The following is a 20,945-nucleotide window of genomic DNA, read 5'->3' as shown; positions in this document are numbered from 1 at the left end:
GTGAGGAGCATGTTAAGTAATATATAAAACAAAAATCCCTATTTACATTTGCATGATTTATACTTGCCTTACGTCATGAAAATTCCTATGTTGCAAATATACTGATTTTCTACTAACCACTGAGATTTCCTTACAATATTTGCCTACCCTTTTAAACTGGAGGCCAGAAATGACATCAATGCTGCAGTTTATTTTTCCTGATGAAATGCCTCTGAGTAAGCTTCTCCCTGACCAGAGAGATAAGCAGTTTTATGGGTACCACAAATGAGGCTGGAGTAGAAACCACTCAAAGTGGAATAGCAACACTAGCTCAAAAGGCAGCACAAAGAACCCCATTTGAAAGTAATCAACCAAAGTATGAGCTCAGAAAAATACCAAATTCAAGTAAAAGAAAATAGATTTGCAACCAGCAGAGTTCCTAACATCAAAGCATACACTGAAGACATTTGTTTGACTTTTAATTACAGTAGTGGAAGCAATCTGAAACAGTGCTGAAGTCCATTATTGAAGAGATTTGTTTTAATCATCTTTAGCTAGGCACTGGCAATCCTGTTTCCTATCCCAATTTTACTTTCTAGAGCTTCTTTTGAAAAAAGAAAAAAATACTCTAAGTTGTTTACCTTGCTAGGGTAGGGAGAGGGATGCTTAGAAAGATGAGGTAACAGATCTTATTTTGTTAGTTATCTCTTTGTATATGGCAGTTGAGTCACTGCCCTTATTTTAATATTTTGTATTTGCCATATTTTCCTTCTGTTCCTCAAGAAAAATGTAATAGAGGATTTTAACTGCTCAGAATTAAACTTTCTGTAACTGAACATTTTTTCTCAGCTACTATTAGGTATAGTATGGGTGCTGATTAGTAAGAAAATTTTCTCAACTTCTTATTCCATACACTACAAAGAAAATTCATGTTATAGGGCTATATAATCAGGTCACATAACTTCATTAGTTAAAGGGTTAAATATCACTAACAGACCTTGTTTCTCCCAACTTATAAAATTGATTCTATTACCTAAGCTGCTCTCTTAATGTTGAATATAAATATTTAAAAATGTATTCCAGGGAGCATAGGAAGTTTCACATATTCATCTTATTCAGCAATTTAAGAAGTTATGCAAAATATGATAACATATATATATATTCCCATACATACACACACACATATAAATATGCTTTCATAACTGAATCTTGGTTTTAAAAATGCTTGCACAGTGTGGGGAATTTAAATATTCACAAGATTTGAATACATACATTTGCACTCCATTAGCACTCTAAGTGGATATACCAGCAGAAACATAATAGATCAAATAAATGATTTAACTGAATTGTCAGTTCGGTGGGGTTTTTTTGCAGACCCAACAGAAAACATATTATTATGAACCTTTATTAAGTGGCTCACATTTCAGTATAAATCACACTAAAAAGGTTTTGTTAAAGCTATTTACACTACAGTGCTGACACATTTAAAATGAAGAAAAAATCGGTATAAATAAGCTCTATGGAAAAGCCTTAAATTGTCAAAAAAGAATTCTGGCTCATATTACAAAAAATATATATATATATATATATATATATGTTAATGTCAGCTCTATTCTAAAACCTACAACTCCAACTCAAATGATTTTTTTAAAGACTCCTTTTGTTTAAACCTGCAATGTTTACAGTGCATCTGGCCCTAAGTGCTTTGATACTTCACAGTTATGGACAGGCACTGAGGAATGTTACAAAGCTACATAAACTATAATTTGTAACAGACTTGGGAGCAAGTTCTTGGCTTGCTTTCAGAATTCACGAATCTTTATTACATTATTAAGTTTAAGAAAAAAACCAATTTTAAATGGTATATACAAATTTAGCACAAAATGTTATCATCTTTTCTCTCTTGATTTGAATGTGTTGAACTATGTTGCCTTGTATCAACTAGACTTATGAGACTTCCAGGACACATTTCTTCCTTTAAATCTTTGTTGCTATTTTCAAATTTAGAGTCCACATCAATCTTAAATTCTGTAAATTGAACATGATCCAATTTTGCTTTAACATTCTTGCCATCCATATTATTTGGTGTTCCAGTCTTTTCAGGAATATAAACATTCACAGGTTCTTCCTTGATTCTTACAGTTGCAATAGGTTCATGTTTAATCTGCTGTAATTCATATTTAGAATGAAGTTTGTCTGAAAAAACAGAATCCAAGGAGGTTTTGCTTACAGCACAAATCATGTTGTCAGTGTGAGGTCCAAGAACTGATGATGTGGAATCTGGTGATGTGCATGTTTCATGAGTAACTGTATTCTGAGCAGTGTCCTCCTCTGAGTGATATAACTTGAGACGAACATGCCATGCTAAACTGCAAACAGCTGAAACTGTCTTGAACTGATGAACAACATTCCTTGGAATAAAATAAATGTCATTATCATACAGCTGAATCCTGGCATAGCGAATGCCTTCCCTCCTCAGTTGATTAAGTTTTGCATCATCAACCCACTGGACACACTAAAATAAAACAAAACAAAACAAGAAATACCAATAAGTCTTTTCCACAATAAAAATTAAATTGAAGATAATAATAGTTTAAAATATACCTGGGACAGTGGAGGTTCATGTAAATCTAACTGCATTCGTTGAACTACTTCTAAGAAATCTTCAGCATGAAAACAAATTACATCTTTGGTTATTCGGGGTTGATCAGGCCTAAAAAAGAACATGAGATAATGAAGAGTCTGCCATTAATGTTTCACTCTGCTAAGTCCTTATTAAATTCAAAGCAAAAAAAGTTTATGGTCAACACCAAAGTATTATCTTAGAAATGAACTGTAATTAGAATACCACTTTACATATTTAAACAAAGGGATAACACCATGAGTTTCAACCTAAATATGGATACAAACAACTCATTTTATTTACACACACACACACACACACACACGCTTTGGTATAGCAGAGCAGAAACTTTATTCATTAATCAAGGAATGGAGAAGGGAGAGCTCATGCTCTAAAAACACCTTCTCCCTGAAGGGAGAAGAGTAAGGGAATTTTAAGGGGTAGGAGGCAGACATATCATCAGGGCTCTTGCAAAGGGGTGGAGATTTCCAGGAGCAGCCTCACCTCATTTTATTATAGCTATGTGTAACCATATTTTGCAAAATTAAATTGACCTGAATTGGTTAATTATGCAAATCAAAAAACTAAGTGTTTAGTCTTAAAGTTAAGACTTTAAAGTCTTTAATTTGTTGTCAATACTTCAACAAATTAAGTGCTAAATTAAAGATACTATGTAATATAAAATTTAGAGGTAAATATAGGGGAAAGGGAATACATTCTTTTAATACAGACATATATAACTGCAATGATACCAAAAATCCCTAAATAACTCCTAAAAATTAAGAGACATTCAATAGAAAAGTACTTATAAAAAATCCCCAAATTCTTCAATTAATTAAGAATATACAAATACATGTTTATAAAAGATGCTCAAAAATGGAGTTTGGAATAAAATCCCAAGAAACATAAATACCAACCCCCCCCCCAAATCATACCAAGGAAATCATAACCAAATTTTAAAAAAGCAGTGATAAAGAGAAAATCTAAAACTCATGCATCACATTAATATACAGGGAAAGAGGGTAAGAATGATTGCAGGCTTCTCATCAGAAACAATGCAAGCCAGAAGAGAGCACACTATCTTTAAAGTATTGAAAGAAAAAGTCAGTCTAGAATTCTATATCCCCCAAAATATCCTTAAGAAAGTGTGAAATAAAAACATTTTCAGACAAACAAAAACTGAGAGAATCTGTCACCAGAAGACCAGTACAACAAAGAATGTTAAAAAACTTCTTCAGGCTGAAGGAAAATGATATTTAGATGAAAATGTAGATCTATTCAAAGGAATGGATCTATTCAAAGTAATAGTAAATATGAAAGATATTTTATTCTCATCTTAAAAATCTCTTCAGAAATAATTCCTTAATGCCAAAGAAAGCAACATATTTGGGGGGATGGTTATAGCACACATAAAGCAAAATGTATTAATAATAATTAGCACAAAGGCCATAAATGGGAGCAGGGAGAGATGGCAGTATACCATTGAAAGTTCTTACACATTACATAGCAGGTATAATTTTATGTTTTTATAAGTTGGCATTATTTTTTCTTTTCATTTTGAAAATGTTTCAAAGTGTTTATTGCTAATATATAGAATTAAAATATATACAAGTGACTTTTCAATGTTGTCTTATCTTGTGACTTAGATAAATTCTAATACTTCTTTTGTAGACTTAGAACTGTCTCTATACACAATTATTTTGTCTTACTCTAAGACCCTGTAATTCCATTTCTATGTATTTACTGAAATGAAATGAAATTTTATGTGCACACAAAGGCTTGAAAGGGAATGTTCATAAGAGCTTTATTCATAAAAACCCCGAACTGGAAACAATTCAAATGTCTATCATCAGGTGAATGGATAAATCAATTGTGATGTATCTATACAATGACATACCACTCAGCAACACGAAGGAATGAACTACTAATACACATAACAATATAGATGAGTATCAAAAACACTATGCTGAGTGAAAGAAGTCAGGCAACATATGATACTATTTAAATGAGATTCTAGACTAGGCAATACTAACCTATAAAGACAGAAAATAGATTTATAGATGTCTGGTTCTGGGGTAAGAATGGGGGGAGATTAACTGCCAAGGTATATGAAGGAAACAAAATATTCTATATTTTAGTCGTGGTAATGGTAACATGGCTGTATAAATTTGTCAAAACACATCAAACTGTACACTTATAACAAGAGTGTGTATTACTGAATACAAATTATACTTCCATAGTTGATTTTTCAAAAAACTGGATCTCAAGAAGCAACCTGAAATACATAAATCTATGTGAATTCTATCTTCCTAATACTAAAAAGTGATATAAAATTCATCAACACTTCACAAGTCTATCTAGTTTAAGATTTCTTTGTAGTCTCAATCAATCCCAGTCCTTTATCTCAAATTGGTGTTAAGCCTGGCTCTAAGATAAAGTCAAGAATCTTGGACTTCCCTGGTGGCGCAGTGGTTAAGAATCTGCCTGCCAGTGCAGGGGACACGGGTTCAAGCCATGGTCTGGGAAGATCCCACACGCCATGGAGCAATGAGCCCGTGCGCCACAACTACTGAGCCTGTGCTCTAGAGCCGGTGAGCCACAACTACTGAAGCCTGCATGCCTAGAGCCCGTGATCCACAATAAGGGAAGCCACTGCAATGAGAAGCCCACATGCCGCAATGAAGAGAAGCCCCCGCTCAGGGCACCTAGAGAAAGCCTGTGTGCAGCAGCAAGACCCAACAGAGCCAAAAATAATAAATAAATAAATTAATTAATTAATGAAAAAAAGAATCTAATACTCTAATGTCTCCTTGAGAAAAAGAGCAGAACTCAAAACACTAAGATAAGGAGAACACTAAGAGAAGGCACCAATTTCCTTAGTATAGCTTAATTTAACAACAAGGAATAACAATAAAGGGATCATAGACCACGTCTGCATCAGAGCCATGAAACCCTCTTAAAGCATCAACCAAATTATTTTCTTACCATCTTTAATCCTAAGAGATTAAAGCAGCATTGGTATAGAAAGCAAACTGTATTTTACAATACTGAGAAAACTCAGAGCTAGCAACATCTCATTCCAAAATCTGTCTCAAATTAAATCTGGCCACCTAATATATTCATACTTTGGCAACAGTCTTTTTCACTGTGTAATTGTTAGCTTCAAGTGTTTTTTCATTCAGTAACTATTCATAGGGAACTATGATGGACCTGTGAAGGACAGGACACAATCTCTAACATCAAATAACATATAAAGTGGAGAAGCAAGCATAAACCAACAATAATTTAAAGGAGCTTAAGAGAGATTTAAACAAAGTTAAGGCTAAGAAGCAAGAATATTTATCTCTGAAAAAAAATGTAACTATATGGCTAACTTTAACAAATACTATCTATAAATCAGAGTTCACCCTAAATAAATTTTGATGCCACTCTTAAATCCTTTATACCAAACATTCAAGAAAAATCTCATTAATTTGAAACAGGGGGTTGTAATGATTTCCAAAGAGATAAATTTGCCTTTACTCTTTGACAAAATTAGTATTTTAAACCAGATTATGTTAGAAACTATATGGGACCAACCACAGATATTTGATAATTACCATTTAACTTAAACACAATTATAAATTATTATTATTGAATTATAAACTATTAATGTCATTTTCCTAAGGACCTCTTAGGGTTAGTTCAGTACTAGTTACTTTGTATATCTGAAATTGATAAAGCTTCATTTATGTTAAGAAAGAAGGTCAGTTTACAGTGGCCTCCCCATTCAGTATTAATTTATAAAATATTACTTTAAATTTTCCCTTTTGAACAAAGGGTCAATCTTGTATTCACAGCCCCTGAAAAAATTTCCTTGTACAGAAAATACAGGCAATATTTTTCACAACATCTTAGGAATCTATGCAACAATACTGACATTTTATACTTTCAGAATTAAAAACAGTTTATTTTTACTTAGAAAATTTTCTTACATACTTAGTATCTAATTCAACTGATTTAATAAGCAAAACAGCATATTCCATCTTAAGTTTCATACCCAAACAATACTCAATTTGAAAACAAAACCTAATTGAGCAAAGTTATCTTATAGTATAAATATAGCTTTGCTCTATGGGTTTTATCAATTTAATAAATGGAAATTTTTTTAACATATGGGATGACCACCTCTAAGTATATTGTCCATTTTCATTAAGAAAATTATCCATTTTTCTAATCTATCAAAAGAGTCAGTGAAACTTACAAGCAAAGCCAGAAAAAATTAATATAGTAAGGTAAACAAACACTTAGTAGATACCAAACCTTAGAAAGATAGCAAGTTAAAACAGTATCAAGAAAAAACACAAGAATCTGGAGTCAGTTCTGAAATCAGACTCAGCTCTACCACTTGTTAATTATACGACTATGACAACATTACTTGATAGTCCGGAGCCTCAGTCTCCCTTTTGTGCAATAAATACAGGCCTAAAAGTAGAGAAAATTAACTGAACATTTGTAAATGGGCATACAATAAGCACCAAGTGAACCTTAGGTTTTCCATTACCTTAGGTAAGACAACTGTTTTCAACTCTAGTCACGTAGGAAATGAAACTACTTCAGTCAAGCCCAAAAGATAAAATCTAGATTCTAGCAAATGAAAATCTTCTTTAGTACAATTATACAACTAGGATATCCAAATACAGGGGAAAATGAAACTTTTTCCCCCACAGTAAAAAGAATTACTGAAAAACTTCCCAAGAAAAATTTTAGAAGCCATTAAATAGCAGTAGTTAATATATACCACTCTCCACAGTGCACAGCCTTCAACACTCCAACAGCAGCTGTAGTCTGTCGTTCAAAACCTTGTCCTATATGATCTGCATGAGCTCTTGTTCTGTCTTCAAAGAGCATCTCACGAGGCTCACTAGTTCGAGGTAGGTACTGCAGGTTTTTTATCTCATTGGTAGTTCTGTTGAAACAAAATTATACATATAAAGAGACAGAGAGAGGCAGGCTTATGCATATTAAGGCTTAATTGCCTTCAAACATTTGTACTGATGTATTGACAGGTTTAACTTTTTAAACGCATTAATAGTTACAGAACACCTACTCTGTGTCAGGCACTATCTAAGCACTGGAGCTACTGAACAAGACAGTAGTGAATAAGACAGACAAGTTCCTTACTCTCTCGTAGGAGGTTATATTCTAGTGAGAGATAGACCAAAAAATAAACAGCAAGAAAACACTAGGCAATAAGTGCTTTCATAAAACATGCACGGTTTATTGGAGGTAAGGGGAAAAAAACACTTTAGCTCCACCCTGGAGGACAGACATCTCCCACTGGGCCTCTCCTCCACCGCTCACCTTCTAGAATCCATATGCATACAGAAGCTGCTGCCTACTTGGCCTCACTCACTGCAGAAACCCTCTCCAATTTTGCTGCAGAAGGGGAACTGGGTGAGAAGAATTTATTTTGGGAGTCATCATCTTATTTATCTCCCTGTATGATTTTTCTGTTGCTTCCAGAGACAAATCAGGATTGCCCCCATTATTTTTTCGTCTCATCCTAGTCTACCCCTAGGGTCACTCTTCCTTTTTGGTTCTCTAACTTCCCACCCTCAAACTCTACTACTTTACTACTTTTTGTGCACTCTTGTCTTACAGTTTTATATAAACTTTCACACAGACACACACACAATGCTTTAACATACTTTTTTGCTGTTTGTGATTAATGTTTTACAGGTATTAGAAAGCTAGATGATGATGTTGCTTTCTGTGGAAAGCTAACAGGCTTTCAAACCAAGTCTCGCCTCATTATACCACATTCTAATGAATTAAGACCTTATTAAAGCATTTGGCACAGTGCCTAGGGCACTGTTGTCATTAGTTGGTCAGACTATAACGTGATGTGAAATGACCACATATACCATGGATTGTAATCCCTGAGGATTACAAGTTCCTCAAGGGGCTGGTGAACTCCCTTAAATTACATGTAAAAGTCTGTATATATCTGCATTATTCTAGGGAGAGTCTTTCAGATTCTTAAAATGATTTGTAAATCCAAATTAAGAATCACTGAGATACACACCAAGTTTACCATTTACTACCAACTTAAAATTTAACTTGTAAAAATTTCATTGAACCAAAATTTATTTTTTAAACAGACACTCTGTTTAGGTGCTAGAGACACATTAGTAACAAGCACAACATTGTCCCTGCTCTCATATAACCTACATTTTACTCTATGACCATTTCTCCCTGTTGTTTTTTCTTCTTAAATTTATGACCAGTGAGACCATCTTTAGACATCTAAAAAAAGGATTATCTCCCCCAGGATCACCCACTCCATTCCCATCAATGTTACGCTAGTGTACATTCTTCTACACTTTTCTCTGTGCTTACATAAATATACTCTTATACATGTTTTTTTAAATTTCTTTTCATAAAAACAGAATCATACTGGACATATACGCTACATTTTGCTCTTTTCAAGTACCATGGATATCCAGCTCAACAGACAAAATTTCATATTATGAAATTAACTATTTCACCACATTCTTTAACAGGAAGGTACCAAAATGTATTCAACCGTTCTCCTGTTAATGGACATTCAGACCATTTTAAAATTTATATCAATGTAATAGATGCTGCAATTAACATTCTTATACATTTACCTTTAGTGCTTTTATTTCTTGGGACAAGTTCCCAAAAGTAGGGGTCCTGGTTCAAGGAGTATACATATGTTAAACTTTATGAGCTATTTTAGATTACTTCTAAAAAATGATTACAGAAGCTCACCCATAGACCAATAATATATATTACCCTGTTTCCTCACGTACTTACCAACCAGCCTGTAATATACTCGCTCTGTTAATAATTTTTGCCAATGTAACAGGTAAAAATAATATCTCATAATTCTTTTAATATATATTTAATATACAATCGACTACCTGGGGCCTATTTTTCTATTGGGTTGTTCTACATTTTTCTTCTCAATTTAGAAATGCTCTTTGTATATTAACTTTAGTCTGTCACATGTTACAAATGCCAGTCTATCATAGTTTTGAACTTTGTTGTTGATGTCTTTTCTCTCACAAATAGTATTATCATTGTATCTTTTAATCTTTGCTTAGGAAGATCTCTCCTAAGCTTAAGCATTTTATTCTAATATTTTTATTTTTTATTTATTATGTTCAAATCCCTTACTTCTTATATAACATTGGGGTTATGGCTTTGTTTTCCTCCAAATGGACTCCCATTTATGCCAGCATTATTCATTAAATAAATTTTTCTTTTCCCACTTATCTCATTATTAAGTTCCCAATATACTTTGATCTGTTTGTGTACTCTATCGTATTCCAATGATCTTTTTGAGCTACATAGTACTTTTTAATATTGAGTAAGACAAGGTCCCCCCCTCATACTTACCTTCTTTTTCACAGCTTTCTAGACTGACTTTACTTATTCTTCCTTATGAACTTTAAAATTATTTTATCCAGTGCTGGAAGTGTTAGTCCATTTGTAATGCTAAAAATTCCAAAGGACTATCATTTTTGTCCAATCCAGAACACAGATCTAAACATTTGTTTAGATCGTATTCTATATCTTTCATAAGATGTTTCAGTTTTCTTAAAATGAATATTATTTAAATTTATTTCTGAATATTCATTAAATTTATTCCAAAACAGTTTATGTCTCTGTTGTGAATGATATTTTTTCCATTCCTAGTTACAATTTATTGTCATTTGCCTACCTTTTTCATGTTTTATTTATATTTGATACTTATAAGAAATTATATCAGCATGTGTAACCATTTTTGAACTTACATTTCAATTACACTCTAAATTTTCCCTTCCTTCTTCCTCCAAATTTCAACAATATACACATACCAATGTACAAATACCCATCCCCAGCAAAAAACATTTATATCCAACATACCTTTTCCTTTTGAAAGGTGACTTTGGCATATCAGCCACAGGGATCATTTGTTCTCCCGGGCGTACCCACATGATGGGACCATCATCACTATCTTTTCGACTCTCTAATTTTAGACTAGATAGTGTCCCCCATGGCAGTGTACACTAGAGGCAAATAATTACAGAGAAATTAATTATTTTTAAAATGTATCTTCAAATATACATTAAAGACTATTGTCCCCTTGACAAAATTTCATACATACATTTGAAATACATACCTATTTTAAATATATTCATATATATTCATAAATTTTCCTTCATAATATTCTATTCCAAACATAACAAGAGAGTAATTATTCTTGGATGGTTTTCCCTACTTCCCCAACCCTGCCAGAGGTATGATTCACTGTATTTATCATTTATTATTCTTCCTTCTACCAATATATGGGTCATATGATGTTAATTAGTTGGCAAAATAAGTGTCTTCCATGAGAATCTATAAAAATGAACAACTGAGTTTAAAAAATGGATACCTCAAAAAAAAAGGGGGTGGGCCTTCCCTGGTGGCGCAGTGGTTGAGAGTCCGCCTGCTGATGCAGGGGACATGGGTTCAAGGCCACAACAGTGAGAGGCCTGCGTACCGCAAAAAAAAAAAAAAGGGGGGGGGGGAGGGGGGATATACCTCTGATTAGTTATAATCAAAACCTAACAAAACAAAAAGGAAAACTAAACCAAAATCAAAATTTATTTGTGTAGTAGTTTCTTGAAAAGGTTGCTGGTCTAAAAGCAGAAATTAACATCTTTGAAAAGAAAAGAGAAATGACCAAGGGCCACTATCCATGGAATGGTGACAAAATGAGTATTTTTTTAAAAACCATACACCCTTTCCAAAAAGGGGAGCTTGTCAAATTAAATTTCTCCAGAAAGAATGCATTTAGCTCATTTGCTTTTAAAATTAAAATCTGAAACATAAATATTTAAATGATGGTGTTTTTAAAATAGCACTCAAAATAAGTGCAACCAAATTCCATGTCACTAGTTGGGTGAAACAGACAAGGAACCAAAGGTTTAAAAGGAACAAAAAAGGAAATAAAAGGGGCATGGAGTAGGGTGAAAAAGAAAAGCAAGAAAAAGATATATATACACATATAGACTAGAAAATTAAGCATGCAGAAGTGAAAAAAGAAGAGATGTTTAACAGACTATGTGGCAAATACTAGAGACAAACTGATCTTGTCACATTTTTAGCTTTGAATTACTGATTAAATAACTGACCTAACTACATAGATCAGAGATTTTTCTCTCAATAGGAAAGCCCCAGCCGCCCATAAGAAGAAATATTTTCTGGAATGCAGAGACTGTTGGGGGAAAAAAAAACCAGAACAGAATCTGGCTAAAAATCATTTAAAGGGGCCTTAAAGCTGCATAGTTTAAATACCTTATTTTATGGATGAGGAAACTGAAGCCTAGAAAGTTTAAACGGCTTGCCCAACCTAGGTAGGATCTCGCAAGATTGAAATAGTTATACAACTTCCCAGGCCAGTTTTCCACAAACCCAAACTGCCACTCCCTTGTCCTGAACGCTTTAATTTAGTAGACATCCTTCCCGTACCTCTTAAATCCTCTGGCACTCAGTTTATAAAAAGCTGATAAACGGATGGAACTTATTTTCCTAAAGTGGCAGCTACAGGCAAGTGTTATTTTCTGGTCCACCACTTAGCTTTGCCATTAAAATTAGTACCTGAGAAGTCACACACACAACACTACACAAGAATTACTTCTACTTTGTCATCTCTTCCTTATAATTCAAATGAAATCAAAGTTTTTATAATTCTGAAACAGCCATGATCTGTTATCACTAGTAGCATGAAAGTAACTCCCACAACTTAGACTGCTTGATATTGTTTTCTCTTACTTTTAAAAATGGTGAATCTTCCAACATGTCAAGGAACTCAGGGAAGTAATCTCCCACTTCTTCATCTACTGCTCCCACCAAGCTGATCTGTCGCATTGGGCCAGCTCTATAAGTACCGTGAGAATACGTTCTTTTTACCTGAAGGATATGGAGTTAATTAAGTTAAACATAAGATAATGCCTGTTATCACTGGATAACACTAAATTATGTTGTCTGAAAATATTAGAACATAATGTGTGGCAAGCAAAACAACAAAAAAAAAGCCTTTCACAAACAGTAAAAAAAATAAGGCACTTAAAAAAAAAGAAAAGATCGGCACAAAATCAAGCTATTTTACCTTCTCTAGCTATTCCTACACACTGCTTATGAAAATACAGTTGAGATAAACAGCGTAATTCCAGACAACTAACTATAATTTCTCCTTATAACAGAGCAGTTTATTATTTGATCTACAGTGCCATTGAAATTATATTCAGAAGTTCCTGTACCTATATTTTCCTAAGTGGTTCATATCTTTTTGTCAGAATTTTCAAAAGTAGACCCTCTGAAAACGTTGCATTTAACCATCACCAGTAGTTTGTATGTCCAAAAGGCCACCAGGAATGATCTTAGCATGTTAACTAGGATCCAGTTTACATTTTTCTGATGAAAATCTACTAGAGCTTGAGAACCAAAAGTCCTAGGTCCCAAATCTGTCTACCTTTGCTATCTACCAGCTATGTGACCTCCAGAAATCACTTAAATTCCTTGAGTTTGAGTTTCCTTAACCGGAAAGATTTACCTCGGATTGCTAAAGAAAACAGTAATTGTACAGTGTGAGCAAATGGGTATCATTTGAATATCAACCAAAATAAAACAACCTATATACCTCAAGGATCACTGGTACCTAAGTTTTCAAAAGCACATTTAAATCTTGCAAAGAAACCTCATATACTAACAGTAGTAAACAAGAGTATTTTTAAAGCAAAACAACTTCTTTTCATAAACAAACTTCAAGCAAAATCCTAATTATTTTTTTCTCTGGATCAGCCTTTATGGCCACTAACTGTAGGGAAATTACATTGTCTCAGTTTGCCTGGGTCTATCCCAGTTTTAAAATGGAAAGTCCCGTACCAGACAAACCCAGATGGATGAGCTTTCATCACATCAGGGACACAGACTCTAAAATATTTTCATATCACAAGGTGAATTCCCACAATTGCAGCTGATATAGATAGTATTCTGTATCAATGTATTTAAGCCCCCACCCACAACAAAAACATGACAATAAAAGTTCTATCGTAATAGAGCATTTGAGAATTTTATTTTTTAGCATAATAAGCAAAACAGCATAACAATGATACGTTAATTCCTTAATAAATTTACCAGAATTACAAGGTTAAGTTTTCATGCACTATCACAAATTCACTTCTCAGAACCATAAAACCTTGCTCCAATCCCCAAGTTACAAAAAAAAGTTGGGGTCTGTGTCCCCATTTTGTACTCATGATCTGACCTTTTTCTTCTCTCCCAAAAGTTCCTAGCATCTCCAATACTGAGAGAGCTAAAAGTTAAAATCTGACTCTACAATAATATTTAGGCTTCAGATGTTTAGATATCCTAAGAGTACTACAACAGGAAAATTAGTCATCACTATGCATTTCTGTAATGCAGTCTAACAAAGCTAAAAATATCAAGTTGAAATTTAGCAAATTTATAAGAACTGATATCAATTCTGTTGTGTGACTCTGAGCTTGTGGCTTCAGTTTTGGATCTGCAAATGGTCATATGTGTTTTTGAGAGACCTCAAGACCATTCAGTGAAATCAAACACCTTCTATTGTAAAACACAAATTTACAAGTGCTTTGAAATATTCATTTGACTTACAAGTCACATTAGGTAATATTTCCACTTCACACAAATAAGTAAATTTTCTGTGCCTCAATCTTCTCTGTCTTGTTTAAACTTAGATGACTCATCTAAATCGTTAACCAGTTCTAACAAAGCCAGAATCAAGAAAGTCTTTGCCATCCAGCTGGTTCATTCTACTACATCAACTAAATAATTTGGGCAGTGACTCAATTATCAACATCAACAAGGATCAGCTGAATAATTTGGACAGTGACTCAATTATCAACTAAATAATTAGGGCAGGGAGGAATGTTCAGGGAGGGGATCCTTCCAAAGTACTAAGCACAACTGAATTTATGAGCTCTCGCAAAGAAATGGGTACTTTAAACATACTTTTAAAGCAAAAGGCAAACGCATATATGGTCTACTGGACTCTTTTTTTCCAAGGGAGTATGTGCAAGAACTAAATACATGCATACAAAAGATACACCAATAAAGAAAGAATGCTCTTTAATATGAATGTTAGGATTTGGGAGTCAGAGACAATCTACTCTGAGGAAATGTAAAGTCTGAAATTATAACAGTTTATTTAATAGGCAAAAACATGAAATAACTCATTTCTCAAATAACTGAAATAGATTTTGGAGTTCTACATAGTGGTTGCCATGCAATTCAAATAACTACTTCCATTCTAAAAAAAAAACAAACAAAAACCCTACTATAACAGTATTTAACTATAGAGAAGGGATAAATACAATTAATAATCAAAAAAACAGAACTAGTAGGACTTCCCTGGTGGCGCAGTGGTTAAGATTGCTCGCTCCCAATGCAGGGGGCCTGGGTTCGATCCCTGGTCAGGGAACTAGATCCCACATGCATGCCACAACTAAGAGTTTGCATGCCACAACTAAGGAGCCCGCCTGCTGCAACTAAGGAGGAGGCGAACCGCAACTAAGGAGCCCTCAAGCCGCAACTAAAGGAGCCTGCGTGCCACAGCTAAGACCCGACACAACCAAATAAATAAATATTAAAAAAAAAAAAACACCAGAACTAGTTATTAACAAGTTTAACATTCAGCCCTCTTAAGAGTAAAATTTCTGTGTTTAAATGTTAAGTAAAAACATGTATCGTTTAGTAACAGAAAAAATAAGTAAAGCTTCTTGGGTGGTAATATTAAAGACAAATGACTTATAACTTAAGTAGTTAACTAACTTTGATTTAACCAGATGTTGCTGTTTTAGGTTGGAATGATCATTTCACTGATTGAAGAGAACATTACTGACCTAGCCATATCATTTCATTCAAATTACTCCTTTACGTTAATTTCCAAGTTTACAAATGTTGTTCTTTGTTTACAAGTAAAATAAAACACATCTAAATATTAGAAATTTTAACACAATAGACTAAATTAAAACAAATTTGACTTTTCCTCCTCTCCTATGTCTATTTTGAGGCTACCTAAAAGGAGGCTATATCTTTTGATGATTTTTTTTAAAGTATACCCTATTAAAATTCATAACTATTTCAAAGGATATTCGGGAGAAACTGAATTTTAAAGAGTAAAGTAATACAGACTCTATTTGTTGGATTATAACCTTAAATATGGTATTTGAATCTTCATAGTTCTGGTCACCTCATGGCAAAATACATATATACTATATGTAAATTCACTTAAACACATAATTTGCTATAATAAAATAAAAGCACAATTCTCTCCCCTTTTCACCGAAATGTGCTACAACTGTAAAGTACATTCTGTTTGTCCACTATTAAAACCACAGATAGGGAATTCCCTGGCGGTCCAGTGATTAGGACTCCACGCTCTTTCACTGGCAAGGGCCCGGGTTCAATCCCTGGCCGGGAAACTAAGATCTCGCAAGCCACGCAGTGCAGGGAAAAAAAAACCAAAAAAACACACAACACAGATATATTCCACTAAGTATGGTCTCTATATAAATTACATATACTTAGCTATCAGGTTTAAAACAAAACAGCAATTTTCTTCTAAGACATTCATTCTTCAAATATTAAAGATAAGAATCTGATGACTCAATAGGATGGATATAAATAAATTTAAAACTAAATTTTAAAAATTAAATTAGGGCTTCCCTGGTGGCGCAGTGGTTGAGGTCCGCCTGCCGATGCAGGGGACGCGGGTTCGTGCCCCGGTCCAGGAGGATCCCACGTGCCGCGGAGCGGCTGGGCCCGTGGGCCGTGGCTGCTGGGCCTGTGCGTCCGGAGCCTGTGCTCCGCAACGGGAGAGGCCACAGCAGTGAGAGGCCCGCGTACCGCAAAAAAAAAAAAAAAAATTAAATTAAATTAATCAAAATCTTAGCTTGTGAAAGTAATCTGAATTTTAAAATACAGTATAACTCAATTAAAAAACGGGCAGACCTGAATAGACACTTTTCCAAAGAAGACATACAGATGGCCAACAGGCACATGAAAAGATGCTCAACATCACTAATCATCAGGGAAATGCAAATCAAAACCACAATGAAATATCACCTCACACCCGTTAAAATGGCTATCATCAAAAAGATCAAAAATAACAAATGTTGGAAAGGATGTGAAGGGAACCCCTGTACACTGTTGATGGGAATGTAAATTGGTACAGCCGCTATGGAGAACAGGATAGAGTTTCCTCAAAAAACTAAGAACAGGGCTTCCCAGGTGGCGCAGCGGTTGGGAGTCTGCCTGCCGATGCAGGGGACATGGGTTCGTTCCCCAGTCTGGGAGGATCCCATGTGCCGCGGAGCCGCTGGACCCGTGAGCCATGGCCGCTGGGCCTGCACGTCCGGAGCCTGTGCTCCTCAGCGGGAGAGGCTGCAGCGGTGAGAGGCCCGCGTACCGCAATAAACAACAACAACAACAAAAAACAAACAACAAAAAAACTAAAAACAGAACTACCATACGATCCAGCAATTTCACTCCTAGGTATATATCTGAAGAAAATGAGAACACTAATTCAAAAAGATATATGCACCCCAATGTTCATAGCAGCATTATTTACAATGGCCAAGATATAAAAGCAATCCAAGTGTCCAACAACAGATGAATGGATAACAAAGATGTGGTATAGGGCTTCCCTGATGGCGCAGCGGTTGAGAGTCTGCCTGCCAATGCAGGGGACATGGGTTCGAGCCCTGGTCTGGGAAGATCCCATGTGCCGCGGAGCAACTGGGCCCATGAGCCACAACTACTGAGCCTGCGTGTCTGGAGCCTATGCTCCACAACAAGAGAGGCCACGACAGTGAGAGGCCCATGCACCGCGATGAAGAGTGGCCCCCACTTGCCGCAACTGGAGAAAGCCCTCATGCAGAAACGAAGACCCAACACAGCCAAAAGTAAATAAATAAAATTAAAAAAAAACAGGACCAGGACAGAACAAAATCAAAAAGGACCTATACTATACAAGTAATCATTAGGGATTAAAAAAATAGCCATAAATTCACATATTGAGGAGAGTAAACAATTAATGAATATTATGTAAAAGCAGAAGACAACAGCTTCACAGGATGAGTTAAAAAAAAAAAGATGTGGTATATACATACAATGGAATACTATTTAGCCATAAAAAAGAATGAAATTTTGCTATTTGCAACAACATGGATGGACCTGGAGAATATTATGCTAAGTGAAATAAGTCAGACAAAGAAAGATTAATACTGTGTATTATTACTTATATATGGAATCTAAAAAGTAAAATGAATGAATATAACAAAAGAGAAACAGACTCACAGATATAGAAACAAACTAGTGGTTACCTGTACGGAGGGGGACGGGGAATGGGGGAGGAGGGAGGAGCAAGACAGGGGCAGGGAGTTAAAAAGTACAAACTACTATGTATAAAATAAATAAGGTACAAGGATATAATGTACAGCACAGGGAATATAGCCAATATTTTTTAACAACTTTATATGGAGTATAATCTATAAAAATTCTGACCTTGTCACCTAAAACTAATATATTATAAATCAACTATCCCCCAATTAAAATAAACAAACACACTGTAATGTAACTTTTAATTACATACCATTTAATACAACTTTCTAGATTAATAACCCAATACCTGAAACATATACTAAATCAGTTTGAACCATTAATTTAATGTTTCAAAAATGGAAAATGACACATAACAATGTATTCAAATTCAAAAAGTATATACTTCTTGATGAACCATATAGATACATCTTAAGTTGGTAAAAAAAATTATAAGAATATAATCCACACACTTTTCACAAAAAAGTAAATAGTACACCTTTTATTATGCGATACCTATTATATAGCAATATTATATAGCAAATAATCCAGTTTTCTCTATTACATGGAATAAAAGTAAATCTATAATAATCATAAGGAAAAAAGCCTCAATTCTCCAAAAATAATCTATCCAACAATTACAACTCAAAAGCAGTGGGATGGGAGAAGGAAACAGAAAAGAGTTGAAAGAATCTCTAAATAGTCAAAATTACTGTCACAAAGGCCATGATTCACAGAAGGATCCTCTTCTTACATATATGTTTCTACACTAGGCATAATTCTAACTAACATCTAAAATCATAAAGGATAAGAAACCACAAGTTTAGAAGAGGAAGGAGGGGCAAGAGGTAAGCACAGCTGCAGCTCCCCTAGGTCATCAATATTATAATATCATAATGACAAGCCTAGACTGAAAATAAAAGAGATAAGTTATGTTGTATATGCTCAGGAAAAGGATAAATCTTGGTCCTTACAACTGTATGCTTCCATTATCTAGAAAAACCGCTAATCTGGAAAATCTCACATCCTGATGACGCTTGACGTGAAATTACTGTATTTGCTTCAGTAAACATTCATCACACTATCAGTTTTCTGATGCAGTTAAAAAATTAAATTGGAAATACCAAAAAATGTCACTGCTTTAAAACATACCCTATATGCTTCCTAAAAGGGAAATGTAGAGTTACAAAGAGGACACATATTGTTCCTCCCAATTTAGGTACACTTCTCAAAAAACACAATAAAAGACAGAAATGATACTTATTCATATATTTGCAAAAGCTGTTGACAGATGTAACATTTTTAATCTAAACCTCCCCTGGAGTCTCCCTACCGAGCAAAAACCCTACCACCACCATGACTGTATTTTCACATTTCCCTTCATTTATTCTCTATAAATGTTTTAAAGGGGGGGGGGTGGGGGAGACTGGAGAGCAGGAAATAAAAGACTTCTTGAACCCTCTGCCAGTAAGTGTCAATAACAAAATCTCAGAAGCTTTGGTTAATGGGAAAAGAACTGTTACATCACGTTTAAACTAAACCCTATTCATTTTTCTTTACGTAAATAATCTTTAAAAAACAAAAACACAACCTTATGATTCTGAGTTTGGCTTGCTACAAAGAAAAAAGTAGCCTTTATGACAGGAAATACATTGCCAAAAGTAAATCTATAAGTCTCAATACTGCTTTCTCTTATTTTACTTATAAAAACTGCTGCAACAAGGGAAGCAAATATGGACACATGTAATTCAAAAAACCATGAGGCATGACTCACTTGAAATAATGCTGTTTCCCAAAATGTATTCCCTGATATGTCAGTTCCTGAAGAGAGGATTCTATAGTCCAGTAAGTTTGGAAAACTCTTCCTGTTTGAGAGGTTCACCACACACTATTAAAGGCTAGGTTCTGAGAAGTCTCACAGTAAACAAACATAACTTATTTGGCCCAGTATTAGACAAACTATTTTGACTTCAAAACCTGTTTTTCTTATTTACTTGTTTTCTTTTAGTGTACCTATAAACATCCCAAGATAGTAAAAATTCCACAGAATACGTTATAAATACTTTATACTTTATACAGTATAGTTATCCATAATAAATATAGAAGATATTATAGATGCTTCTAGCTAGTATCATCATTAATGCAAAGAAAACACAAAAACAGGACAGTTATTACAGCAAAAAATTGAGGGGGTGAGGGCAGAAGAGGCTATTGGTTCAATTCTGGTGAGCTTTTTGGTGGGGGAGGGCAAGAGGAAAGAAGGGAGTCTCGTATTTTAAAAAACAAGACCAGCTCACCACATTCCTACTGAGGCAATCTGAACATCTAACAAAAATATGTGTGCCACAAGGGGGAGCCATTCCCCATCACATCTGGCATATCCTTTCAAATTAAAACATATAACAAGAAATAACATATAATCAACATTTCAAAAATATCCATGTAACTATAACTAAAATAAGAATAAAATTGTTATTAATCATTTTTAAACTAGTACAAAAAGGAAAAAGTCTCTCAATTAGAACATCTGGTACCTGCTATAACAAACAGATCAGTTCAAAAGCATTCAAGGAGGACATGACAAGCACAACTGGTCAAAATGAAAATTCAGTACAAAGGCTGGCAGTGGTCAAAGATGGTATGTCAAATCATCTTTACTGGCCTAGCATGGTGAATGACCCATGAATTCAATAAATGTTAGTTCTCTCCCCTCATTTTGCAGAGAGGCAAGGCTAACAGATCCGACCAGATTTAATAACTGTTTCACTATTAAAATATTAGCCATTTAATTATGAGTTAACACTTGACATAAATTATTTGCTACAAGCAACTCAGAACCAGGCTAAAATAAAAAATAAGATTTAGAGTTTGGGGGAGGGAAAAGGGTGATTAGAAGATAATTGCCCCAGTTTTCATATTCTCACAGTTCTTACTACAGAGT

General features: G+C 34.5%; 1 protein-coding gene across 1 annotated transcript in view; it reads right to left on the bottom strand.

Annotated features, from left to right (window-relative positions):
• Positions 1-1,852: 1,852 nt before the first annotated feature.
• The window catches only part of RSBN1L (round spermatid basic protein 1 like), a 62,508-nt gene continuing 43,415 nt past the window's right edge, over positions 1,853-20,945 (bottom strand). The window contains exons 4-8 of the mRNA XM_065884033.1: positions 12,413-12,550; positions 10,520-10,662; positions 7,383-7,550; positions 2,584-2,692; positions 1,853-2,494 (exon numbers count right to left, since the gene is read on the bottom strand). Coding sequence (XP_065740105.1) covers positions 1,853-2,494; positions 2,584-2,692; positions 7,383-7,550; positions 10,520-10,662; positions 12,413-12,550 — 1,200 coding nt within the window. The remainder of the gene's footprint in view (positions 2,495-2,583; positions 2,693-7,382; positions 7,551-10,519; positions 10,663-12,412; positions 12,551-20,945) is intronic.

The sequence above is a fragment of the Phocoena phocoena genome, chromosome 9 (genome assembly GCF_963924675.1).
Source record: "Phocoena phocoena chromosome 9, mPhoPho1.1, whole genome shotgun sequence".
NCBI lineage: Eukaryota > Metazoa > Chordata > Mammalia > Artiodactyla > Phocoenidae > Phocoena > Phocoena phocoena.
Note: the sequence above shows the minus strand (reverse complement) of the source record. Positions and strands in the feature narration are given on the sequence as shown.